The sequence below is a fragment of the Misgurnus anguillicaudatus genome, chromosome 23 (genome assembly GCF_027580225.2).
Source record: "Misgurnus anguillicaudatus chromosome 23, ASM2758022v2, whole genome shotgun sequence".
Classification (NCBI taxonomy): Eukaryota; Metazoa; Chordata; class Actinopteri; order Cypriniformes; family Cobitidae; genus Misgurnus; species Misgurnus anguillicaudatus.
Window position 1 is genome coordinate 7,692,472 of NC_073359.2, and position 27,571 is coordinate 7,720,042.

At 38.8% G+C, this 27,571-nt stretch overlaps 1 protein-coding gene across 1 annotated transcript in view; it reads right to left on the reverse strand.

Annotated features, from left to right (window-relative positions):
* Positions 1–12,617: 12,617 nt before the first annotated feature.
* Positions 12,618–27,571, reverse strand: part of LOC141359519 (calpain-2 catalytic subunit-like) — a 39,003-nt gene continuing 24,049 nt past the window's right edge. Inside the window, exons 5-21 of the mRNA XM_073862114.1 lie at positions 26,963–27,131; positions 26,757–26,831; positions 26,573–26,658; positions 23,452–23,526; positions 22,722–22,882; positions 22,476–22,645; positions 22,275–22,286; positions 21,931–22,139; positions 16,406–16,442; positions 14,487–14,552; positions 14,321–14,378; positions 14,172–14,236; positions 13,921–13,989; positions 13,746–13,824; positions 13,533–13,649; positions 13,379–13,434; positions 12,618–13,289 (exon numbers count right to left, since the gene is read on the reverse strand). Coding sequence (XP_073718215.1) covers positions 13,266–13,289; positions 13,379–13,434; positions 13,533–13,649; positions 13,746–13,824; positions 13,921–13,989; positions 14,172–14,236; positions 14,321–14,378; positions 14,487–14,552; positions 16,406–16,442; positions 21,931–22,139; positions 22,275–22,286; positions 22,476–22,645; positions 22,722–22,882; positions 23,452–23,526; positions 26,573–26,658; positions 26,757–26,831; positions 26,963–27,131 — 1,528 coding nt within the window. The 3' untranslated portion in view covers positions 12,618–13,265. The remainder of the gene's footprint in view (positions 13,290–13,378; positions 13,435–13,532; positions 13,650–13,745; positions 13,825–13,920; positions 13,990–14,171; positions 14,237–14,320; positions 14,379–14,486; positions 14,553–16,405; positions 16,443–21,930; positions 22,140–22,274; positions 22,287–22,475; positions 22,646–22,721; positions 22,883–23,451; positions 23,527–26,572; positions 26,659–26,756; positions 26,832–26,962; positions 27,132–27,571) is intronic.

Genomic DNA, 27,571 nt, shown 5'->3' on the forward strand with positions numbered 1-27,571 from the left:
AAGCCGAGACAGGGGGCACTGCAGTGGGCTGAGAAGCCGAGACAGGGGGCACTGCAGCAGGCTGAGAAACCAAGAAAGGGGGTGCTGCAGCAGGCAGGGAAGCCGAGACAGGGGCGCTGCAGCAGGCTCAGAACCAGAGACAGGGGGCACTGCAGCAGGTTGAGAAGCAGAGACAGGGGGCGCTGCAGCAGGCTGGAAAGCCAAGACAAGGGGCGCTGCAGTGGGCTGGAAAGCCAAGACAGGGGGCGCTGCAGTGGGCTGGAAAGCCAAGACAGGGGGCACTGCTGTGGGCTGGAAAGCCAAGACAGGGGGCGCTGCAGCAGGCTGGAAAGCCCTGGGTTAAAAATAACACAACATAATTTAGAGTCTATATTTATTAATATGCATTTTAGGTTTATTAACACAAAGTATGTAATTGACACAAGTTTATTAGTTTAGTTGTAAATGTACATCTGGGATCACTACATGGCTCTGTTAACCAGTCTCCCTAAACCATGACATGTATCTTAAGTTTACTTGATTTTCCTTGACAGATGTCAGTCCGCTTGGCACCATCCACAATAAATTGAGGGTTTGCACACAGCTCCTTTAAAAGAGGAAAGATGAAAACACACTTACAACTTTTTGTGCCTAATGGCAAACATGAATAACAATCTTACATTTGCTTTTATCAAACACCCTACATAAATGGTTAAACACATTTCTTTTTCATATGCTGTGGCTCGTGTGGTTTTAAACGGAAAACCTTTTTCATATAACAACATTGTATCTGATTTAAATATCATTATGAAGGCGTATCTTAGGAGACAAATTATTTCATATAGGTGCAAAACTCAGGAGAACACATTAAATTAGGGTTACTATGGTAACACCAATGAAAGCACCTGCAGGTTCACCGTATAAATTTAAATGCACACCATATGGTTTGATATCTAACTATTCAACTATTTGTACAACATAGGAATTGAAAATGGTTTAGAATCAGATTAGATAGACAGAATCAGAATTTATCAAATTTAAATGATTCTTAACCGCACTGTTTTCAAGTCACTGATTTAGACACAAGAACAAAAGCAGGTGTAAATGACAACAATGAGATAACAGCACAATGGGTGAAGGTAAAATGTGAGATTTGCATGTATGTCCAAACATGTAAACACACAAACATTATATTACCTGTGGTCTTTTCCACTCCACCCCTTGTGCCTTGGGGGAATTCGGTCCCAGGTCATTGTAGCCCAGAGACTCAGAAGCCGCAGGGAAGGTCGGATCACAAAACAATGTTTTTTTCTCTAAACATTCACGTTTCAGACTGTGGTAGTCCTGCTGGTTGAATGGTATTGCATTCTTGTTTGTCCCAATAACGTCTTCTCTATCCTGCCTTTTAGCAAGAACCTCTGCAATGTTGCTCATTCTGCCTATTTATTAAAAGTGTTGGATTCAAATCAACAAGCAAAGTGCGCTCTAAATGCAGTATAGTGTGTAAGTGGTTACATGGGCACAGATTGCTGGTTTTTAACTGTGAGGTTTGCGATAGAAATTGTGAGGGGGCGGAGTCACGCTCACCTATGAATACATAATTGTGTTAAGTGCAAAGACACATTTATATCAGATAAAACGTTAAAAGTCGGAAAACATTCATTGGTCCTGTTGATTGTTTTCCTAAAAAAATATGTATTAGTATAAATATGTGGGTAATTACTATGCTGAATAAAAGAAAGTGACATCTTAAATTGTATATGTCAACAAACCCTGAGAAAAGTGGAAGAAGGAATCATTTTCATCATCTCTTTCCTAGAATTTTGATGAAACTTTTGGGATCTTTATTTTGATCTGGCCTTGAGTACACTGGAAATGCAATTATTAATCATTTGCTTTTATAAATAACACCATCAACTACAATGTTATGATTTGATTATTATTTTCTGTATATACATATAAATATATAAAATTTGACTATAGACCACAAAACCAGCCTTAAGTAGCATAGGTATATTTGTAGCAATGTTTAAAAAATTGACCCTTTTGAATGGCAGAAGTAAAAAATGTCCAGGCTGCTATAGCAAATGTTGCGGTGGTAATTTGGATGTATCTGTATTAATGATAATATTTAAAAAGCAAACCTCAGAAACAATTTACTGTTGTTTTGATGAACATATGGAATATTTCATTAAATTAAAATTTTCATTTCATTGAAAATAGTTGGCAACTGCTCCTCAGGTCGTTTCTCAATATGCATTCTTGTCATATACAGTAAAAGAAAGGTTCTTGTCTCTACTTGTGTTCTTGTGGATTAGTAAACTGACCTCAGTTGCGACCCAAGTACTGTTCCAAATCAAAGTTTGCATCAAGCCAAGTTCATTTTGCGCCAACGGCAATGAAGCTTAAAACTTGCACAATATTGGAAATATTACTCTTTCTGTGTCATAAATTGTAGTTTTAAGAGCTGTTTAGTTGAGATCATAGATGAATACACTTCAAATATGTGGTCAATTAGCAAAGATAGCGCCTGTATAAAGATTTCCTTTTGGTCATGTTAGTTCCTAGGAATCAGCGGCGTATACATCGACGAGGGCAGCCTCTGTGGCAGCCGGTGTGGCTAGTGTCGGAGCTATCTACGCAGTCACCATCAAGTTACCGGACTTTTGGCAGCCCAATCCACGGCCGTGGTTTCAGCACATCGAGGCACAGTTTCAGCTGAGAGGAATAACACCGGACGTTACGAAGTATTTCCATGTGGTAGCAGCCTTAGATGCCTCAACGATGGCTAGGGCTATGGCGCTGTTAGAGACTCCTCCAGCTGACGGCAAGTACGACGCACTAAAAGCATTCCTGTTGAGCCTGTTTGAACTATCAGAACTGGAAAAGGCAGACCGGCTGCTGTCACTGAACGGCCTTGGCGACAGCAAGCCGTCTGATTTAATGGAGAGGATGCTGGCGGTGCTAGGCAGGGCGGATCCCTCGTTCCTTTTCGCCCACATTTTTCTGCGGCAGCTTCCATCACTCGTGCGCACCGCACTTGCTAGTTCCCCCCTCCCTTCCTCCAGAGACTACCGAGCAATGCCTGTGGAGGCAGACAGGATTTTGCTCCCCAACCGGCAGCAGTTTGTTCATGCACTGCTGCCCACCCAGCGCACGTCTGCCACGTCTGTTCCACCCTCGGAGGATGACCCAGACACTGCAGCTGCGGTGACGGCTCGCCAACAGCGTGAAGAAGGGTGGTGTTATTAACACCAAGGCACCCCTAGACTGGGCCCCCCAGTCTACGCACAAGCCCGGCGCCTCGACTCTGCCAAGCTGCCGATCGCCAGGGAGGAATTTGCCACCATGGAGGACCTCTGCATCGTGCGCCACTCCAACAGCCCGTGGGCTTCCCCCTGCACATGGTGACCAAGGCTGATGGCGTTTGGCATCCCTGTGGAAATTTCCGTCGCCTGTACGATGCCACCACACGACCAGTACCCAGTGCCGCACATACAAGACTTCTCCGCCCTTCTAGCTGGCGCCACCATTTTCTTAAAGGTGGACCTGGTGCGTGGTTATCAGCAGGTGCCTGTCCACCTGCAGGATGTCCCCAAGAAAGCAGTCATCACACCTTTTGGCCTTTTTGAATTCCTACGAATGCCTGTCGGCCTCAAGGGGGCTGCACAGACGTTTCAGCATCTCATGGACTCAGTGCTGCAAAATATGCAGTTAATGTTTGTTTGTTCTTGGACGACATTCTCACGGCCAGCACGTCCGCAGACGACCATCGGATGCGCAAAGGTGACTCGTCATACCAAGGCTCCTTTGGCACCCTTCAAAGTGCCAGAGAGATGTTTTGATCATGTGAATGTTCACCTGGTGGGCCCACTTCCCCCCTCCCGTGATTACACATACCTCCTCACCATGGTGGACAGGACCACCAGGTGGCCAGAAGTAGTTCCCCTGTCCTCCACTACATCAGTGGAAGTGGCCCGGGCGTTCATTAAGGCTTGGGTGGCTCGTTTCGGCACGCCGTCATTCCTCTCCTCGGACTGGGTCCGCAGATCACATCGGAGCTTTGATCTGCGGTCGCCGAGGTCCCGGGGCTGAAGGTCCACCATACTACAGCCTATAACCCACCGAGCAACGGACTGTGTGAGCGATTTCATCGTGACATGAAGGCCGCGCTCAGGGCCAGCCTTACGAGCAGTGACTGGGCTGACCACCTTCCATGGTGTGCTCCTCAGCGCCCCCTTTGCATACTTGAGGTGGTCTTCGGCAAAGCCCGTACTGCAGCAGGCTTCACGCACTTTACCAAAACAGAAGTCCTTGCAAAAGAGCAATCAAACCAATCAGACGACGAAAGGGAGGAGTTCAGACTGATTGGCAACTTCTTATTTCTGCCGTCACACTCGAGTCTGTCCCAAAATACGACTCCGGTGCATACTCGTGGACTCGCGTCAAGGGTTCCTAAGGTCTGCACTACATGATGTAATCAAAGTGTGGACTCTGAGGAGGTCCACAAGTCCGGAGTGTGCCATTTGGGACAGGGCCTCTCACTTTAGCCGAAGGTCATGGTGACGTCACGTGCATACTCTCTATAGTAGAGATGCTAGCAATAGCAAGCTAGCTTTAACTAGCAAAAAAAAACATTCACTTTTAAAATTGTACTTTTTAAAATAATAAATGTAGCTTTAACACTAATATTGTAAAGCTTTTAGGCAGTAAATTTATGCCATAAAATTCATTTTCATTAGTGTTAGATGACAATGACTTTGCTGATGTGAGGTAATAGGTACGTCTACTAAACCATGAGACAGATACTGAGATGGTGGAAAAACAGCATTAAAGTAACTCTTAAATCATGCTATATCACACTAACGGTTCTGGCTCCGTTCCTTTTTACCATCTACACTGCAGACTTCAAGTTTAGTTCATAAACCTGTCACCTACAGAAGTTTTCTGATGACTCTGCCATCATCTGTATGATTTCAGATGATGATGATAAGGAGTACAATGGACTGATTCAGGACTTTGTGGTCTGGTGCCAACGGAGCTGCCCCCTGTTAAATGCGGGGAAAACCAAAGAACTGGTGTTGGATTTCGGCAGGTGTAAACAGACTTCTTTACCATCAGTGAACATTTAGGGAAAGGACATTCTGAGAGTGGACTCTTAACAATATCTGGGTGTGTATTTAAACAGCAAACTGGACTGGACAGATAATACTGAGGCAATCTACAAGAAAGGGCAGAGCAGACCCTTTCTGTTGAGGAGACTAAGGTCTTTTGGGGTGCAGAGAGAGCTACTGAAGACCTTTTATGACTCTATGGTTGCCTCAGCCATATTTTATGGTGTAGTATGCTGGTGTAGTAGCATTTCTACTGCAGAAATGAAGAGATCAGAAAGGCCAGCTCAGTCCTTGGGATTCCTCTGGACTAATGTTATGTATATGCATAACGTTAGCGAGATTTGATAAAATAAAACACAAAATAAGCTGTAATTATATTAGTACAAATATTACTTTTCCGCCAAACAAAGTAGTTCCTCAGAATCAATTGTGACTGAAACAGAGCTAGGTATGTTGCTAACTCTGCTGTCGCGGCTGACTTTTTGGTTCCGCTCAACGAAACTCAAGATTTCCTCAGGCGGCGCGCGGGGTTGTTGAAAATAATGCTTCTGTTGGTTTGTTGATGGCGAAATTTCTGAGTTTTTATTGTTAACATCACCGGAAGAAGCATATGTACCTTTTCGTTTTCAGTCACCAACTTTCATGTTTAATTACTGGCCGTGCGAGCTCGCCCAAAGTCTGTTGTTTGGAAAATCATCTTTGTTTTTGCTGAAGTTGAGTAAAGACATTCTTGAAATTGTAAAGACATTAAGTTTAATTGCTAAACTACAAGTGAACGAAATGTTAATACATTTGAACAACGACCACGGGAGTTTTACCTCCACCAAAACCTGCTTGAATGGACAAAGAATGTGAAGCAGCCATATAGCCATGTAGTAGATGTCTGTATATATAGACTGAATAAAGAGTGTTATTTGGTGTAATTAGTAGTTTGTTTTTTTATATATCTGACTTTTCAGAAGTAGTATATGTAGAGGATATGGCAAATAGCTTATCCTGAACGATTCAGGTCAATATCTCAAAAATTTAAAAAGTTATAGCAAAAAACTTCATAATTTTCATGATTCAGTCACACATTTTCTTGAATTTTAATGGAAAACATGGGACAAAATAAAGTGATGATTTTCGAGTTTCAAATGGCCAGTATTTTGATATTCTTGAACCAATAAATGTGATCTTGGTCTCATTTAAAAGCTTTTTTCAAGCTCTTGAATAACTAGTTTTAACATTTAACTTTTTTGAAAATTTTAGCAACATACTAAAAGTGGAGGTAATTCCATTTATGCAAATAACTTTAGTAAGAGATCAGATTCAGAGCCTGATCAAAACACGCTGTTTTTAGTGTTGAGTGAATGGGTCAGTGTTTAAGTTGGGTAAGATCGCCATCCAGTGGATAGCGGAAATATGACTTTGAGGTAGAAACTCCCCAGGGAGCGTTTTCTCTTTATTGATTAGATGAATCAAGAATATTTATTGACATGCATCTGGATATCGCCATAATTGTGCAATTGTATATAAATTAAAAATATGATTAAAGACTGTAGTGTTTAGGGATACTAATGTAATGCGGTCTGAACCTTGGGTTTACCAGGGTATTTTATAACGGCTAAGAACGCGTTTCAACCAATCAGAAAGAAGAACCAGAACTGCCCGTTTTATAATGAAACTTTTATTATTACATGAAAATCCTCACATTTATTTTATTGTGTTTTTTTGTCAGAGTATTGATTTCGATCGTCTCTGCGTTTATTTTAAGTACAGAAACACACAATGATTCTTGTTTCATTCAATTCAGAAACCAATTTTCTATCATTAGAAAGTGAAAAAAACAACATTTCAAATCGCATGAGTGACAGTCAGGTCAGTGCCGGACATATTTTAAGATGCAAGAAAATATCTATAAGCCACACTAAGCTTTTAAATATTTAAATGTAAATATCTTACAAATGGTTGGTTGCAAAAATACCCCACTGAATGTTCATGACAAAACTGACCTGAAAGTGAAAGATGCCGGCGTAACCGTCCGAAAAGCTCTGACCAGGCGGGACTACACGCTCCAAAACATTGTGGTTTAGAGTCAAAGAGGCAATGGCTGCCAGAAGCCAACAGTTACCTGCACAGAGATCATAAGTCATGAGATAAAGATTTCTTATTTGGTTATTTTTTATTTACAGTAGCTAATGCTTTTATGCAACGTTGCTAACAGTACATACAGCAGGGGTGAACAATTCTGGTCCTGGAGGGCCACAGTCCTGGAGAGTTTAGCACCATCCACAATAAACTGAGGGATTGCACACAGCTCCTTTAGACGGGGAAAGATTTAAACACAATTACAACTTTTTGTGCCTAATTGCGAACATGAATAACAATCTTATATTTGCTTTTGTCAGGATCCTGTCGGAACCTTGTCTTGTTTTAATATTTAGTCCAGTATGGCAGGGTTCTGACAGTAGAATGTTTTGTGAGGGCAATGCATGGTCTGTATTGTGGATGCTAACCACGTATTTCCCGTGTCTCGTCACTTTTTTTACACAATCCCTTACCTGTTGTGATTTTCACCTGTTCCCCTCATTAGTTCTTATTTATAGTCCTTCCCTGCATTCCAATTCGTTTTATTATGACCTTCCCTCGCTAACTTCCCTCAGTCTCGTTCACTCGGATGTACGTCATTGCTTACGTTGTACGAGTGCCCACTACTGCTGAAACAATTGAAGTGAGTTCAAATGATTCACCCTAAGCCCTTGATCACATGGACAGTGGAAACCGCCCACCCATCCATCATTTGAACTGTGCAAAGCGCGAGTTGCTGAAGTGACGTCACAATCGTGTTGCTTTGTGGGATATGGAGCTGCCTGGTGTGTACATATGAAGTAGACTCGCTCCCTCAGTCAAAATTGAGGGAGCGAGGGTCTGTCCATACAAGCTTCCCTCGTCCACTTGACAAAGTGGAACACACTTCAAAATGGTGACAGGGATTCCCCCGAAGGAAAGAGGTTAGGAAAGTTTGCAAGTGCGTGTCTAAAACTGGACTGGAATGCACCCCACATGTTTGGTGTCTTGTACTGGTTTGTTTTGTGCTGTTACCTGTGAGTACAGAGTCCAATTTATCCAGTCTAGTTCAGTGTTATCTGTTTTTTTTTTTTTTTGTTTAGTCCAGTCAAGTCCAGTTTTGTGTCAGTTTAGTGTGTAACCTCTCATTTATTCATAAGTCTTGTTTGCCCCATCGCGAGGTTCTGTTTTTTGTAAATATAAGTTTCTTTCTTACATCTTCGCCTGCGCTTGGGTTCGTTTCTTGCTAATCCCTAACAGCTTTTACCAAACAGCCTACATAAATGGTTAAACACTTCCTTTCCATATGCTGTGGCTCGTGTGTTTTTAAAGTGAAAAAAGGATTTATTTTTAAAGGAATGTAATGAGACAATTAAACAACGAAATGTAGATTTTAAGACGTTAAGAACACTTGAATCACTCCTTTCATTTCAGAGGAAAAAGCTCAGGAAAGGAGAATTATCAAAGAGTTGAAAAGGGAATATTGGAAAAGTTTCTGTTCATCTATAGGAAGGGAAACACAGTTGGGAGAGGTTTGGAATATGCTAAAGAAAATGAATGGGGTTTATAGATTTAAGAGTATTCCGGTATTAACAGAAGATGGAAGTATAGCTGTAACAGAGGAAGATATGTACAGAGGTAGAATGGTTGCTTAATACATTTAAAGCCCAGAATACACTGCAGGATTTTTGCCCTCCTATAAGATCATTACGTTATTACACTGTGCTACATGGATCGTTTAAACTCTGGTACGACAGACATGTAGACTAAACGATGATGACACGGAAGATTCAGCGGTTGCGTCACATGTTAGCGCAACGTCACCAGCTGGTCGTAGCAGCAAACACACTGTGCGGTGATCATGCCAAATTTCTGGCACCGTCATAAAACTATCGTAGGCTATCTCTGGACGCAAGACAGGGAAACACCCATCTTTGAAACTTTCTCACTGTACGACATAGAACCACCGATGAAGAGCCATGATAACAGAAATCGCAACAATTGTTTCACGATGGCAATCTTTCGTCTAGGACAGCCAATAATCGTGCAGTGTATCCCGGGCTTTAGAAAGTTCATAGCACTGGGAATTTAGATGAATCTAAAGAAAAGGAGAAAATAAATTTTGGAACAAAATCAAGATAATTAGAAAGCATCAGGACAAACACCTTTAGATGCTCAATTTTAGATGTATGAATTTAAAAAAGAGTTCTAACACAAGCTGGATATTCAGCTCCAGGGAAGGATAGAGTTTTTTTGCGTCATGTTTAAACATGTGGATGAGGTAGTGCTTAAGGTGTTTTGGACCTGTTTAATACGGTGTGCGAGGAAGGTAGATTGCCAAGAGAATAAAAAAGCTATAACAATCACTGTACTGTATAAGCCAGGAAAAGATTTGTCAGTTATGGGGAATTATAGACCTATCGCCCTTACATCAAATTTGTGTAAATCAATGAAAATGGGTCACTGGTGCAGCCTTTTATGTCCCAGGGTTTAAGTATGGAAACAAAGGGAGACTAACTAATGGAACGTCAGTGTACACTGCAGAGCCAACGGCTATACAAATGGCTCTACAATGGATTGAGGATACAAGGTACCGGCAGGAGTAAATTGTGTGTGCTCACTTAGTCTACAAGTCCATAGGGTTTCCCATCTGTCATTTATACGCTCCGAAGTGTGCTCCTCAGCGCCCCCTTTGCATCCTTGATGCGGTCTTCGGCGAAGCCCGCACTGCAGCAGGCTTCACGCACTTTACCAACCCAGAAGTCCTTGCAAAAAAGCAATCAAACCAATCAGATCACGAAAGGGAGGAGTTCACAATGATTGGCAACTTCTCTTCTTATTTCCAGCGTCACACTCGAGTCTGTCCCAAAATACAACTCTGGTGCATACTCGTGGACTCGCGTCAAGGGTTCCTAAGGTCTGCACTACATGTGGACTCTGAGGAGGTCCACAAGTCCGGAGTGTGCCATCTGGGACAGGGCCTTTCACTTTCACCGAAGGTCACGGTGACGTCACGTGCATACTCTCTATAGTGGAGATGCTAGCAATAGCAAGCTAGCTTTAAAAAGCAAAAAAAACTTTCACTTTTAAAATTGTACTTGTTAAAATAATAAATGTAGCTTTAACACTAATATTGTAAAGCTTTTAGGCTGTAAAACATGCCATAAAATTAATTTTCATTAGTGTTAGACGACAATGACAATGCTGATGTGAGTTAATGGGTACGTCTACTAAACCATGAGACAGAAACTGAGATCGCACTAACGGTTCTGGCTCCATTCCTTTTTTCTATCTACACTGCAGCCTTCAAGTTTAATTCATCAATCGATGAATGACCTACAGAAGTTCTCTGATGACTCTGCCATCATCTGTCTGATTTCAGATGATGATGATGATAAGGAGTACAAAGGACTGATTCAGGACTTTGTGGTCTGGTGCCAACGGAGCTGCCTCCTGTTAAATGTGAGGAAACCAAAGAATTGGTGTTGGATTTCCGTAGGCGTAAACAGACTTCTTTACCATCAGTGAATATTCTGGGAAAGGACATCGTGAGAGTGGACTCTTACAAATATCTGGGTGTGTATTTAAACAGCAAATTGGACCAATAATACTGAGGCAATCTATAAGAAAGAGCAGAGCAAACTCTTTCTGCTGAGGAGACTAAGGTCTTTTGGGGTGCAGAGAGAGCTACTGAAGACCTTTTCTGACTCTGTGGTTGCCTCAGCCATATTTTATGGTGTAGTATGCTGGTGTAGTAGCATTTCTACTGCAAAAATGAAGAGATTGGACAAGCTGATCAGAAAGGCCAGCTCAGTCCTTGGGATTCCTCTGGACACTGTACTGGAGGTGGGAGAAATGAGGATGGTAGCAAAGCTATCATCATTGTTGAAGAACGACACTAACCCACTGCATGAAATGGTTTCAGCTCTGAGAAGCTCCTTACAGATGTTCTTTTCTCCCTGCTGCTGTAAGACTTTACAATCGGAGTTGCTCCCAGTGACCCAGTCACCATTATATACATTTTGTTAATAAATATTTTTAAACATGGGCAATGATAGAGACTTTGAAAAATTTGCAATATCTCCTAGGTGCAATATGTCTTTATGCCGAGTTCAGACTGTATGATTTTCAAACTAGTCGGGTCACCTGTGGTTTCACACTGCGTGATTATCTGGGAGGGAAGCGTTCAGTCGCTGCTGTTTCAGACTGCATGATGGATTGGCGACAGGGATTTTCATACTGCATGACTTTACCGTAAGAAGAATCGCCGATAACTTTTTCCCGGGCTGCAAACTACGTCTCACAACCAAATGCACGCGAGAAGTGACGCGAAGGAAACAGCGCGAGGTCACGCGTGCAAGACCGGAGTTCTCACGTGAGACTGGGATTATTATTAAAAATGGTCACCCGCAAAAAGTTTACCACACAAATTGCATGTGTGCTCATTTGCAGCAGAAAGAAGAAGAAATAAAAATTATGAGTGAGGAAATGTTTGGAGAGACTCCTCCCCGAACTTCCAGCTGTCCTGTATGTTGCTATCTCATTGGATGTAGGTCATCGCCGATGTTATTGTCAGTCAAAACACATTTCACACGGCATGATTTTGAATCGCCGACCGGTCCAGATATTTATCTCGCGGTGTCTGCGACTCGTCGGCGATCCTCTCAGAACGCGTCTTTTATAATTCACACTGTGTGATTGTCACTCGCGTGCACGAGCATCGATTTGCCTGTGATTTCGGCCATTTGTCGGCGATTTCTCAAAACCTGTCGGCGAGTCAAAATCAGGGCTAAAATCGTGCAGTCTGAACTCGGCATAAGTGTAAACACTATATATACTTCTTTTGCATATAATGTTTATTGTATTATTATGTCTTCTTTTTGTTTTGCTGCTGTAACACAGAAATTGCCGCATTGTGGGACGAATAAAGGAATATCTTATCTCAACAAAGTGATAATTGTAATGATCCTGTCAGCCCTGTATGTCTTGTGTTTCATGTGACAGGATCATGGCAGCCCTCACTGTTGTCTTGTTTTGTCTGGAGAGTCACGTGGCCTGTGTTTGTGTTTTGTGTGCCTCGTGCTCTCCTGTCTTAAGTCTTGACCCCGCCCCCTCATTCCCTTGTTAATTATTCATTATTAGTTAACGCCCTTCACCTGTGTGTCCTCGTTCCCTAGTTTAGTTCTCCCCTATTTAATGCCCTTGTGTCTGCTGTCTCGTGCTGGATCATTGTTCATCTTATGATGATGTCGTGTGTTCATGTTTTATCACATCCTGCCCTGTTTAGTGTCATGGTATGTTATTCATTTGGATTATTGTCTTTGTTTTACCCCCTCGAGGGTGTTTTTGTTATATAATAAAAGTCTTTTGGTTGAGAGCTGTCTGCACTTGGGTTCTGTCTTCCCCACACCTGACAATAATAGAATAAAATAAGCAAAGAGTTTATTAAATAACTTTCCAGTAGCATTTCAATACAAAGTCTAAATTTATTTGAATATAAACCGATTCAACAGGTGTTATTATACCAAGCAAAGACAGTAGAAACATTGTACTTCCCAAGACATTCCCTTATCTGTACCTTACAAGACAATACAGCACCCAACATAAATTAAACAGCAATAAAAATAAGAAAAATAAGAAATGATTGAATTAATATATACAAATTAGTAAATGTTAGGCTAATACTTTAAATCTTTGTTATTGTTAGTTAATAATAATACAAATTGTATGAATTAATCAATGTGAACAGTTACTAATTTTGATGTTAAAAATGTATTAGTGAATGCTGAAATTAACATGAACTAAGATTAATAAATGCTGTAGAAGTATCAATCATTGTTAGTTTGTTTTAATAATGTTAACAAATACAACCTTTGTTTTAAAATGTTTCCAATGTTAGTAAATATAATTATTGGTAATAAAATTACATTTTTAATAAATGTTGTAATAAAAAAATGCTAAATGAATACTCAAAACTCAGATCTTTAGATTCATCACCATTAACAAATTGCATATCGAAAGACAATTCAAGGTTTAGATAACACACTCGGGCTGATTTTACTCCATCAGCCAAACCATCCTTCTCCTGGGAGTCTTTTGTTTTTGCAGGAAATTTGTGGATTTTTAAGAGAGGGTCAAGCAAAGCCACTACAAAACAAAGCACATAGACACAATAAAAACTGGATAATATACAAAATCATCACCATTTATAATCAGAATTAACATTTGCACTTCACCTGCTGGATATCCAGCTCGATTCTCCCGGTGTTCTTATCGAATAATTGAAAAATTGCTGTGTAGATAAAAAAGCAAGTAAGCCATTTCTGGTAGCTTGACAGATTAAGTTGGATACATGATAATCTTTCTTGTTGTATTAACAGATAAACTTACTGAAGCGCATCTCCAAGTTGATCAGGCAGCCCACAAAGTTATCAAAGTCAATGGCTTGTTGCTTATTAGCATAACGTGAGATTATCACCTGAAGTACTTCACCGTTCACTTGGAACCCTGTGGAGAAAACAAATTTCATTGTGACCACTTTTTCCATCTTCATAAACATATAATAGTCTGTCCTATAGACAAACTAGTATAAACAATAATTACCTGCATCTGTTACTGCATCTCTCATCTCATATGAACTCATAGTGCCTGACTTGTCTGTGTCACGGTTCTTAAAAATATCCTAAAAAGGTATCACAGGAAATAAAGTTTAACATCACTAAACACGATGAATTTATCAGCTGAACTAGATAACTGTGAATTATTTGGTGTGATTTACCAAATATCTCTGGATCTTTATCCATAGTGTGTGAAACTCCATCAGAACAAGTTTGCCACTGCCATTTTTCTGGATTTAGGGTCAAGGGTCATGATGGGATTATGATAGTCTCATGATCAAGTGACATAATTTTATATTTTAAGACTCTGAACCCTTTTATCTGATGTCTGCATACATTTATCCATAGATATCCTAAACAATATAAAATCCAGTAATGTATAATTTCATATAATCCAGTGAGGAAAGGATACGTCAAGCAGTCTGATAATGTGACGACACGTTTCCCTACTGAAACCATCAGACATGATATCAATTCCTTTGTGAAAACAATATAAAATGTTACTGAAAATAACAGGTGATGTGAGAATACTTAAGTTAGCTTAAATGTGAATTTTCTTACTTTCAGACACAAATTTGTTCAGCATCTGCTGTAGCTCCTTCACAGACACCTCTGAGTCCTGAATAGAAAAGACAAAATTACACCTCAACATTACTGTGATCAATATTGTGTACATCCTACTGCACAGGCAAATAAAACAGTGATCAAAAAATAAAATTTCTCTCACATTTCCAGCAAACTGCATAAAAAGCTCTTTACAACTTGGGTCCACATCACTGTCAGATATGCGATCCTGAGAGAAATAAAATAAAATTAAATATTGTACATAATGTATACATATTATCCAATAATTTGGTTTGTTTAATTCAGAAGAAATGGAAAAGAGTATGAATTAGTATATTTATGTGAATAGTTGGTATATATCTGTAAATCTTAAATTTTAGTTTACACTTTAATTATAAAATTAAATTAGTTTACAAGGTTAAGTACTTACAGCGGGGAAAATCAGTATTTGACACATCAGCATTTTTATCTGTAAGGGGATTTCTAAGTGGGCCATTTCCGCCAGATGTAGCCATCAAGCCAAATATCGAACTCATACAAAGAAACCAGAACATTTAAGTATACAAGCTGAGTCACAATAAATAAAGTGAAATGACACAGGGTATAAGTATTGAACACATGAAGAGAACAAGGTGCAAAATGGCATAGAAAGCCAGGAGTTCACCTGAAATCTTTCAGTATTGAGAGAGAAACCCTGTCCCCTATCAGTACTAATAGATATCAGCTGCATGCTTTAGTCCTAAATTATGGCCTATAAAGGCTTCTTATTACCCAAGAGGCACACAGGAAATACTTTATGATGGGGAAAAAGCAAAGAACTCTCTCAAGATCTTCGTAATCTTATTGTTAAAACGCATTTTGATGGGAATGGTTATAGGCACATTTCCAGAATGCTACATTTTCCTGTGAGCACTGTGGGGGTCATTATCCCGAAATGGAAAGAGCATCCCTTCACCATAAACTGGCCACGATCAGGTGGTCCACGCAAGATCCCTGTCCGAGGAGTCCAAAGAATAATCAGGAGAGTTCTCCAAGAGGCAAGAACTACTCGGGCAGAACTTCAGGAAGACCTTGCATCAGCAGATACTGTTGTTTCAAAGAAAACTATAAGCAATGAACTGAACCGCCATAGCATCCATGCACGCTCATCATGCAAGACTTCATTGCTGAACAAAAACCAGCTCGGTTAAAGTTTGCAAAACAGCATTTGAAGAAGCCTTTGGATTAGTGGGATACTATAGTATGGTCAAATTAAAGCAAAATTAAACTTTTTGGCAGTCATTCCACACAGCTGCTTTTCAGCAAGGGGTACTGGCAGACTTCATATTATTGAAGGCAGGATGAATGGATAAATGTACCAGGACATTCTGGGTAAAAATCTGCTGCCATCTACCAGAAAGCTGAAAACGAAAAGAGGGTGGACATTTCAGCAAGACAATGATGCACAAGGAAACACAAGGCCAAGAAAACGATAAAGTGGTTTCAAAGAAAAAAAATCAAGTTGCTTGAATGGCCCATTCAATCACCTGACCTAAATCCCATAGAAAATCTATGGAGAGAACTGAAGATTAAAGTTCATAAAAGAGGCCCAAAGAACCTTCAAGATATAAAGACCATTTGTGTGAAAGAATGGGCCAGAATCACTCCTGAGCAATGCAAACGACTGGTCTCTCAATACAAGAGGCGTCTAGAAGCTGTAATCAGGCTTTTCTACAAAGTATTAAATAAAGTGTGTTCAATACTTATTCCCGGTGTCATTTCACTTTATTTATTATGACTCAACTTGTATACTTAAATGTTCTTATTTCTTCATATGAGTTCAATATTGGCTTAATGGGTACATCTGGTGGAAATTTTATGTCAATAGCTCACTTAGAAATCCCCTTACTGATAAAAATGCTGATTTGTCGATTACTTATTTTCCCCGCTATAAGTCTAGTGTTAAATGTACACTGCTGGTGTATATATGGGTATCACCAGGTCTGAAAGTAAAATCTTTTGTTTAAAATTGTTGTACATCAATAATATCCAACCACCCATGTTCCTTCCTTACACACTATTGTAATTAATAGATTAATTTACCTTTTTAATATTTGAAGTGATATTAACATCCATTGGGCTGCATGGAAAAGAAACAAGAGAAATATCCATCATGCATTTGTAAGCAATTATTACAATTTGGGACTTTGGGTTTTAAGTTGAAGTCAAGTTCATGTATAAGGATAGATATTGATGTTATCGTGAGGCAGGCCCGGTGCCACAAGTGGCAAGAGAGGGCATTGCACCCTCATATATGAATTTTGCCCTCCATTTTTGGTATTCATTGCAAGGTTTAAAAATGAGGCTTTACAAAAAAGATAACTATAAACTGTATTGCGTGTTTAGAAGACTAACTGAAATGATCTAAATTTAAAGAAAATTCCTTTAAGTTTCGTTATTTTCTATTTATTTTATACACAACAGGACTGTTTCTCCGTCTGGTTAATGAAATGTAGATGAATAATCGCACTAAAAGATTATTGGACAGGAAAGGATAAACATGCACTTTATGTTGGCTGGATAACAATTTCTATTGGCTGCCTGTCATGCTGTGTGTGTCTAATGTAACGCAGCTCAGTGTGTAAGGTAAGCTGTGAGTCATGACTTAAAATATTCTCAAAATAAAAATTTTGGTAAAATGCAAACCTATTGCAATCTTGACTCATGGTAACATTTACTATATGTAATAAAACGATAACCTTTTGTGAGCGAGCTACTCCACCCCCCCCCCCCCCATATATGTTTGTGTACAGGAAGTTCAACAGCACACAATCTGTAAAATTCAAATGAGTATTTATGTACAGGGTTTTATTCAACATTTATCCATGCTATTGTTACATAACATTGTAAGAAAGAAGAGGAGGACAAGGACATTTCAAAATATAAACTTTAACCCTCAAGAGATCCTAGAGACATTTTGTGCCATTCAGATTTTTATTTTTAAACCATCTTGACTGTGATGATTGAATGTTGCCCAAAATTGCCAGAGGTTATTCATTTTTGATAGATTTTTGAATTTTGGTTTCAGCTCCGCAAAAACCGACACATGTGATCCTAGGGCCAAAAAATCCCCATTGAAAACCATAATAACTACCATTTTTGAGCCCCCTCATTTATCTTAATATAAACTAATGCATACCTATATGTCAAGATATTATCTTAAACTACTGGCCTTCAAGTTTTGATTTTTATACTTGTCAACCAGGCGGTGCTCCTTGTTGAGTTGTGCTACACTACTGTTGCAGCTAGCGATGCATCCGGAAGATAAATTGACGATGGAGATTAATCATCTTTAGCCGTTTTAGGCATATTTATTAAAAGAAGAACCGTAACTCACAGGGGACAAACATTAACGCAAACGCGTTTCACAATAGTAAACACTTTCGTGCCCCCTAGTGATTACTCATATGCACAACAAAGAACTATACAGCATGACATTACATACAACTGAGGACATTATAAACATATTTTAACATCCCCACTTGTACTCAGGTTGGTATTTAACAAAAATAGAAGAAATAATGAATGTGGACCCTTTTCATACACATATCAATCTCCAAAAAGAACACTTGCAAACCTACTCAGTTTTAACTTAGTTACAGGTTTGGTCATTACATCAGCAATCATGTTCTCAGTAGAACAATACATCAAAGTTACCGTTCCTTCATTCACAATGGACCTGATAAAGTGATACTTTATGTCTATGTGTTTACATCCCCTTCTGTTTACAGGGTTTTTGGCAAGAGCAATTGTTCCCTGATTGTCCTCATGTACTACAATTTGTGCACACTTGTAGTTATCTATACCTTCCAGTAAATGTTTTAGGTATAAACACTCTTGTATGGTTGAAGCAAGTGCCATGTATTCCAACCCATTCTCACCCCATGGCGTCAATATTTGACGCACTTGACCATGCGTCAATATGTGACGCGGAGGGTTACCTTTCGCGTCATTTTTTGACGAACTGGGGACTTCAATACTATTACGTCCGTTGCATTCTCTATCCTATTTTCTTACCATTTTCGCGTCGGTTTAGGCTTCTTGTCAGTTATCCACTCACAAGGAGTCTGTCCCGTACGCTTGTTAAAACATCTGTTGCGTACCACTGGAGTCTGTCCCGTACGCTTGTCAAAACATTTGTTGCGTACCACTGCTGCTGTTTGTATTGCGTAGTGCCATAGTTACTTTGGTAATGCACTTTCAACTAACATGCACCCATCTCAAAAAGAGTACGCCAGTTCCTCTCCGCAGTCCCGTTTTGGTGTGGGGAATACGGAGCTGACGTTTCATGCCTGATTTTGTTTTTCCTCAACAATGCTTGAAAGTCATTGCACGTAAACTCAAACTTCCGTTGTCGGATCTTATGCACCTCACTTTTCCATAAGGGGATACATCCGCTAGAAAATTTTCAGTAGCCTGTACAGTGTTACTTTTCCTCTTCAGGAAGTATATGAACACTGCGCTCGAATAGTCATCAGTGAACATATGCACATATTTGTAACCGTCCATCGATTCTGTGGCTACTGGACCTGCAAGGTCTTTGTGTACCATCTGTAAGGGTGCCGATTTCTGGTTTGGGCAAACTTCCCCTGAATATACACCTTACACTCTTGTTCAGATCTGCCAGTTTTACCTTTGATCCGCATACCTTCGACAATACCCTGCAACTTAACGACGTCTTCATAGTTACAGTGACCGAAGATCTCCTGCCATGTTTGTATGTCATGGCAGGCATTACACTTATCATTAGATTCAGTTCCAGTATGCAATCTGGTCCCGTCTCTGGTTATCAGGGTGTCTTTGTTTTCTTTAAAAACAACCGTAGCCCCATTTGTGGTCGCTGCCTTCACTGAGAAGATGCTTTGGGGGTATGATGGTACAAACAAAGCGTCTTTTAGCACTGACTTGCGTTGCTGTCCTCCGCTGTCGATGAGGAAAACCTCAGCATTTCCCTTCCGCTGAGCAACTCCATTGCATCGAGTGCCGTCTGCCAGCTCGACACTGTGTGTTTCAGGCCTGAGTGTGCTGTCGAACTCTTAAACATGGTTATGTCCATGATGATATGAGACGTAGCCCCCGTATCCACCATTAGACCATTTTCCTTGATGCTGCACGTTGGCTGCCGCTGGATACCGGTCTCTCTGTCTCTCATCTTAAAATCTTCTGAGGCTCTACTCACACCATCTTTTTTGTCTTTAATGTCCTTACGACTACATGTTGCGTCTTTGTGTGTGTCTCTTCTGCATATACTACACCACACTTTCTGTCGACATGGTCTAGCTCTATGGCCTTTGTTACCACACTTAAAACACACTATCTCAGCATCATCTTTGCTCCACTCACGTGCATTCGTCTTTGCGGTCGCCGTCCAGCTTTTCTATGAGTTTTCATCACACTGTCGCTTGACTCAGCTGCTTTTATCTTTTCTGTTTCTTCAAAATCGCGTAGTTTAGTCTTGAACTCAGCAAACGTGATTTTGTCATCTGTATGCGCCACGTGTATTGCGAATGGCTTAAAACTCTCAGGCAGTCTTTTTAAGACCATAGCCACTAGCAGTCCGTCTCCTAACGTTTCACCTGCGTTACACAGTGCCGTGATGGCGATCTCTGCTCTGATGATATAGTCCACTATCACACTTTCATCGTTTGCTTTTTGAAGCGATGTCAACATAGTGTATAAACTTATGATACGGGGCTTTCCCTTCCCTGCATAATATCCCCTCAGTATTTCTAGAGCTTTTCATCTAACATTAAAATCAGTTCGGCATATGCGTCTGCATTTTTCTTTGCATCCGCTGCTATCTCAGCTTCAGACTGCGGTTCTTTTAACACCGTGTCTTTTAGTCCTGATATGTCCCAACGTTTTAGTTTCCCAAAGCTCATACTTATCTCTGTCGAATATCAGTCGAGGCAAATTGTACGTCCTCCGTTGTTCCGCCATGTTAGCACGCTGTCCGTCGCAACTTTCTAAACAGTGGAAAACAACAAACTTATCCTCCGAACAACTCCTGGGCCCATAACCTGTTGAGTTGTGCTACACTACTGTTGCAGCAAGCGTTGCATCCGGAAGATAAATTGACGAGCGCCAGTATTTTTCATGATTTTCACAAAAGTTTAATGCCTTCCAGAAAATGTTCTTCTTTAAATATATAAACATACAATATATCAAATGAAAGAACAGACCCTCAGTTTTCAAACAAACAAACAAACAAACAAACAGAGGTGGAAAGAGTAATAAAATATTGTACTCAAGTAAAAGTAAAGTTACTTTAATAATATTTTACTCAAGTAAAAGTAAAGTTACTGGTCTAAAAATCTACTTAAGTAAAAGTAAAAAGTAAGTCATTTTAACTTTACTCAGAGTAAAAGTTACTTTTTTTTACAGCGGGGAGAGAGGATTCTAGTATAGTTCAAAAACAGCAAGGGAATATAAATCTTAAACTAGTTGTTTTTAATTGTAGGAACATCTTTACAATTAAAGTGCAATAACAAAAAGTTAATAAAATAAAAAGCTTTTTATAATCACTATAGTAAGGTTGCAATTTATGTATTGCTGGTAACATACATTATTTTATTAACCTATATATAACAATATATACTTTTGACACGTTTATTGTCTTCAAGCTTCCCTGACCTGGGTACCTGATGTCCTTCTCTCTCTCTCCCTCTCTCTCTCTCTCTCTCTCTCTCTCTCTCTCTCTCTCTCTCTCTCTCTCTCTCTCTCTGTAATGTCTAATGACCTGCGCATTCTCGAGGACGTTCTGAAGTTGTGTTTGACTTGACGCGAAGCTGCTAGACCTCGGAAGATAATGGGCATGGTATTAAAAACGCGTTGTGCAAATGAGCGATAAAAACACGCTCGGCAATTTCGTACTCAAGAGCATGAATCCTACCTTTCATATAAAAGAAACACTCGCTTCGCGTCAGTGGAAAGTGGTCGCTTAAATATGACCAGGGGTTTCTTTCATAAGATTTGAACTGAGGCGTGTCTGCATTAGCGCGGGCCTGTCTCGTCCGTCTCCATGGTTCTTTTTGCGCGTTCCCCCGCCCATCAATCATCCGTTGCGCGTCTTTTCACCTTGCTTTTTTAAAATATTTTTTACGGATATGATTTAAAATGTAGCGAAGTACAATACTTTAAACAAACATACTTAAGTAAAAGTAAAAGTACAGATTTTAAAAACTACTCAAAAAAGTAAAAGTACACAAACAACTACTTAATTACAGTAACGTGAGTAAATAACTACCAAGTATGTACCACTGGTAAGTACAGTAATGATACCAGTTAATTACCATGTAGATACCTAAAAGTAAGTACCACACATTTGTCGGTAAGTACAACTTATTTACCATATATGTACAAGGTAAGTACACGTACTGGAAAATAAGGTGCGACCCAATTATTTGTTTGTTTTCAAATGAAGTACAGTAAGTCTCATACATCTCGGATGAAATGAGGGTGAGTAAACTATGAGAGAATTTGCTTTTTCAGTTATTCCTTTAGCACATGCACAGATTGAAACAAGCACTTGGCAGTATCATAGGATTAAAAAAACATTTTGGACAAACCTGACAGTCGCCTTTTTCTCTGAAAACACACGCAATATGAAACTTCTCTGGAGATTGGGCACATAAGTGGAGGGGATGATGACATATTCTCCAGGAGGCAACTTAAAGCGCTTGCTTATCTCTCGCATGTAGATGAACTCGCTCTTTGCAACTGATCGTTTATACAGCAGCACATCTGAGCCGAGATGAACATTACTGCGACCCTTGTACTGCAAAAACATTTATAGCCACAAACACACACACACACACACATATGAGATGAAAATATCAAGATGGATTATATCTCCAAACTTGGAAAAAAGATTGTTACCCTAATGAACAAAACAAATAGAGCATGTACACACCTCATCTGGGACCTGAAACACACATACAACAGGATATTACTTTTCTAATATTAAAAGTCATATACAAAATATCAAGGTTGCAAAAAGTTTGGTTGCACAATTTCAAGCAAAATATGTTATTAGTAATATTGGTGATAAGACTAGTTTTAGTGTTAATATCTGTGTAGTATTGCAGGCTGTGTGTAACCAGTGTTGGGTTACCTCATAGATATAAAAGCCAATGGCATTCAGGTCTCGTCCAATGCGTTTATCTTTACGCCCATCTTTCTGCATCAGTCCCACCACCAAAGTGCAACCATCTTCTCCATCATGAGGGTCATCATCAACATCCTCAAGCTTGATCACAAACTGAGGGTTTGAGGAGAACGTATCTGGAGAGAGAAGGTGAGAAGACTTAGAAAACACACATTTATGTTGTGATGTGATCTTTTGATTGTTTTAAGATACCTTTATTGTTACTGCAGCCTCCTGCAGTGGATCCCACTATCCAGTTGCCGTCAAACTGGCAGTAGTTCCAGTGCCTCACCTCTTCACTGGTTAAAGTGTCCGGAGTCAGATTACAAATCTCCAGCCTTGTGAAATGCCGCACAAAGTCTGAATATTCCATCCTGACAGGAAGAGAAAGATGTATGAAAGGTATATTTACAAAAAGTCAATGAAGACAAACTAAATGTAATATGTATATGTATTTGCTACATATTTTTGGCCTCAAAACCACAAAAAGCTTCTTCTGTGTTCTTATGCTGCATTTTTTTTTCGAATGTTGCTAAAAACATCTGAAATCGTCCGTACTAAATAGTGGAAGAATGCATAGTGAGTAATATATCCAAAACCATATGTAAAAAAAATCCCGGCTTGTATACTGCATCCACTTAGATTTTTCAGTTTGTATGGGATGGACTCTTTTCTATCCCATTAAGCCACTGGAGTTATCTGCTACATTCAAGAAAGTGATCCAGTTAAAATGGATAAAAAAGCAAAACATGCCTGATGCACATTCTTTGTTCACTATTTTTCTGTAACACTCTCTTTATTGGTATAATGCTATATAAAATATACTGATTGGCTGTCGATAAGCAACAACTTCACCTAATTCAATACGTACTCTCACAATATGTGATTTCGGATGCAATGGGTGAATGTGTTTTTTTTACTGTTCAGTTGAATGTTTTCTTACCAGAATTCTCCATCATCAGCTGAATAATTCAGTTTAGCTTTCTCATCCGGTCGGACATTTTTCCACTCATTGGAGCTAAAAAAAGAGATTTTTATACAAAGTTTTCAGTAATGATTCAGGAATACGTGTCAGGAATAAACCAAGATAAAAGATAAAAGTTGTTTTGATATTTGACTTTTGTCAGATATTCAGCCTCGGAAATCTTTAATAGATTATATATAATTGACTTCACTTAAAAATGAGATGTTGAGTAAATACAGAAAAATCAGTGTTCAAAACTATACCTTCTCAATGGTAAGCTTATAATAATGATTTATAATTTGAGCTGTTGGGTTGGATTTTGCGGGAAATATAACTTATTGAAACAGAAAGAGGACCCGGTATTGCATGTGTGTGCCGCAGTGAAAAAGAGTTTGTATTGGGGAATAGCAGCTGTCTACAAAGTACAAAATGACCATGATTACTCAATCTTAATGCTTCACTCTTTAAATTGCTACAAAAAATATATATTTATAAAAAATAATAATAATTAAGTGCAAAATTTATAATTTATAAAAACACTACTATATTTTATAAAAAAGATATGACACATTTAACGACTAGGCACAAGCCTCACGAGCCTCACAAAAATTGTCAAGGTCTTTGCCATCATTTTGATGATAATAATAATTAGTATATTTAATACTGTATATTCTATTTATTAATATAATACAGCTAATAATAATAAGTAGTACCCTGAAAAAACAAACTTTTTGGTGTAATATATTACATTAACCCTCATAATTTCTACATAGTAATATCAACATTTATTGAGAATTAGATTTTCTTAAGTAAAATTATAAATAAACAATGCAAAACAATACACAATAATTAATGCACAAAATGAACTGTGTGGAAATAGTAAGTCACATTTTATATCTTCTTGTATTACATATTTTTTTAGTTTTATAGTCACTGCATATAGTCCTACAAAAATTAAGTACATCTTAATTTAAAAAATAGCGTGTTCAAGTCTGCTTAAATTTTTTTTATCTTAAGCGTATAAAATAACAAACTTAAAATTATCAGTACATGTTGTTGGAAATTCCCATAATTCTTTGTGCCTGAATATTTTGATTATTTAATTTTTTTACAGAATAAGAACTGATAAGAACTTTCACTACTTAAAGATTTGTTAATACAATGTCAAATAGGTTTAAAGGACAAGTTTGGTATTTTACACTTAAAGCCCTGTTTTCAGATTGTTTATGATAAAATAGAACGGTTTTGACTGAAATTTGGACATATGATGCTGGCCCGAGAATTTTCAGGTGTTTGTTGTATCACCTCCCACCTCTACAATGGGTGTATAGGTGCACAGGAACAATCCTTCCTAAAATGCATTACATTTTAGTTTACAAAGACGTGAAACTCACTGAGTGGTCAGAGGTGTTCACTGATATGCTCACACAAAAATCGCTGCAAAAAATGTTTTCCAACAGGTTTTATCGTAGTTTTTGTCCAACTTCATTGACTTGTATTAGATGTGCTGTGAGGTATGTTATTACTCCGCGCCGGGAACATTGTTTGTATTCTTGCAATTGGCAAAGGTGGATTATCACCACCAACTGGTGTTTATTATTTAAGCTCTCAATGGAAGAATATACAGGTGTGAGTCGTTTGGAAAAATAGGTCCACAAGTTTACAACGCTAGACGCTCTTCTGGGGCACAGGCCCCCCATTTTTTGCTGACATTTTTTGAAAGCCTGCTGTGTGCAAGAAGTGTGCAACACTTGTCCTTTGCTTAACCCACTATTCTACAGAGCAACAGTTACTGCGAAAGGTACATATATAAAAGTGTAATCTTCATCATACCTAACATTATTAACATGTTTGGAGGCATAAATGGCATAACATTTTTGGAAATAATGACAGAAGAGAAATATTTTCTACATCAAACAATGATAGCACTGATTAACTAGATAGAAAAGTTTGTAGACAAACTTTATGTTGGCTTGACAAAGCCTGGCCTGAACGTTTAAAACAGATTGAGAGAAACTTAAAATAAGTTTAGTTTAGTAGTCAAACTTTCCGTAAACATGATTTAACATAAAGTTAGCATGTTAACATGATTTAGCACTAAGTTAACATAATGCTAACAGTATTTAACATGAAGATAACATGATTTAACATGAAGCTTGAATGATGCTAACATAAATTAGCATGAGTTAGAATGATGCTAACATAAATTAGCATAACAAACTGTCGCTGACAAACGGCCACTCTCATTGAAAATGAATGGTAGCCTGTCGCTCTGTCTCTGTCTCTTGTAGCTAATGTGACTGGGGGGTAAGAGTCCATACAACTAGCAGCAAATACAATCTACCATACAAAAGTAAATAAAATGTATTTAATATTTTTAGGACAACAATGCTTTCGAATTTAAACAAGTAATATACTTATTCTAAACGATTAAAATAAAAAATAATTAAGTGACATTTGATTAATTATTTAACAAATGTTTCATGTATGATTAAGTAGATTTTATTTGATTTTAGTAGGTAAGTTGTACTTTAAAATAGCAGTAAATTTTACTTTAAAAAATCCTCGTAACAATTTGCACAAACTTTTTAAAAGTAAATTTTACAAGTTGTTTTTTTCAGTGTAGGATCTTTAATACTGTATATTATTATTTATTAATAATAATAAGAAGAAGAAGAACAATGTACTATCTTCAATGCTGTATATTATTAATTATTTATATTTTTTACATATTTTATTTTTATAGTAATAATATAGGCATATAACACTAACAGTTAACATATAGGCATAAAAAATAATTACTTTATAAAACATTTGCATCGTATACTCTTCCACTGAGCGGTATGTGTTTGTACATTTCAAAGAGTTTGACGCACAATGTGCCATTTTTTAACAGTGAAAACTTCAGTGAATGCGTTCCCCATTCCATGCAGCCTTTGCAGGACGCACCCTTCGAATTTGTATGCAGCTTTAAAGGTGGACTGAAACAAATTACCTGCCTGCTGTGTTTCCAGAAAAGCCCATTTAAATACTCATCCACTTGGGACATATTTAGGCTTTTATGGCTGAAATCTAACAAACAAGTCAGGAATAAACTCACTTGTCACTCCATGCACCCGTCCACTCCTTATGACCCCACGGGTTCCTAAGACGCACCAGTTGCACAGGACGCCCGAGGTAGTGAACCTGAATTTAAAAGGGGAACCAGCAGCACTCCTTCCAGTTATACTTCATATTTTAGCATTTTAGTAAGTTTTACCATAGCTTTACAAACATTATCTCACCTCCTCTGCACCAGTGACAGAGTATGCATGTCCTTTTACCAGCTTTAGGATGGCCATTGCATTTCCACTGGTAGCCTAGAAAACCGGACAAATAATACTGGTTTGAGTTGTTTTCAGCAGGATAAAATGGTTAATAAAAGTTATGTTGTCATTGCCTTTATGCTATGGTAACATAAACCCAGTACAAGTCAATTATAAATACTCACATCAATGGAGCAGCTAAGCAGGGAGCCCAACCCAAGTGCTTTCTGAATGACTTTAAACAGATGTGGAGGGGCTTCACTCAGCTTATAGTTCTCAGCAATGCCTCCCGTAAAGTCCTCAAAACCCTCAATGGCGAAGCCACCAGTCAGAGCTTCATACGAGCCGTTGAGCCTACAAAATATATTGACATTAATGCATTTGTCAAGCTCTTATCCAAAGTGACTTAACCAAAGATATACCATTCTATTAGTATGGGTGTTTTCTAGAAAACAAAACTCTGCATTCAATTAATGTCCACTGTGATTTTGGACACAACTAAAAATGAATGTTCCCTCAAATAGTGCATTATTTAAGGCTACAGGGGGCTATTTTAGACACAGTCTGTATGTTCTGTAGGCAATGTAAATTGTATTTTGTAGGCTGTGGCCCAGGGTAGTGCTTTCCCATCATTTTAACCCTCATAAGAACCGATTTTCCTGTATATGTTATAGTTCCATGGGGGTAAAAATGACCCCAGATTACAAAAAATATATAAATTTGTAATGATAAAAATATTTTTTTTTACAGACGCTAGGACACATTTCTCAATACTTAGGTTACTTTTGCAAAAC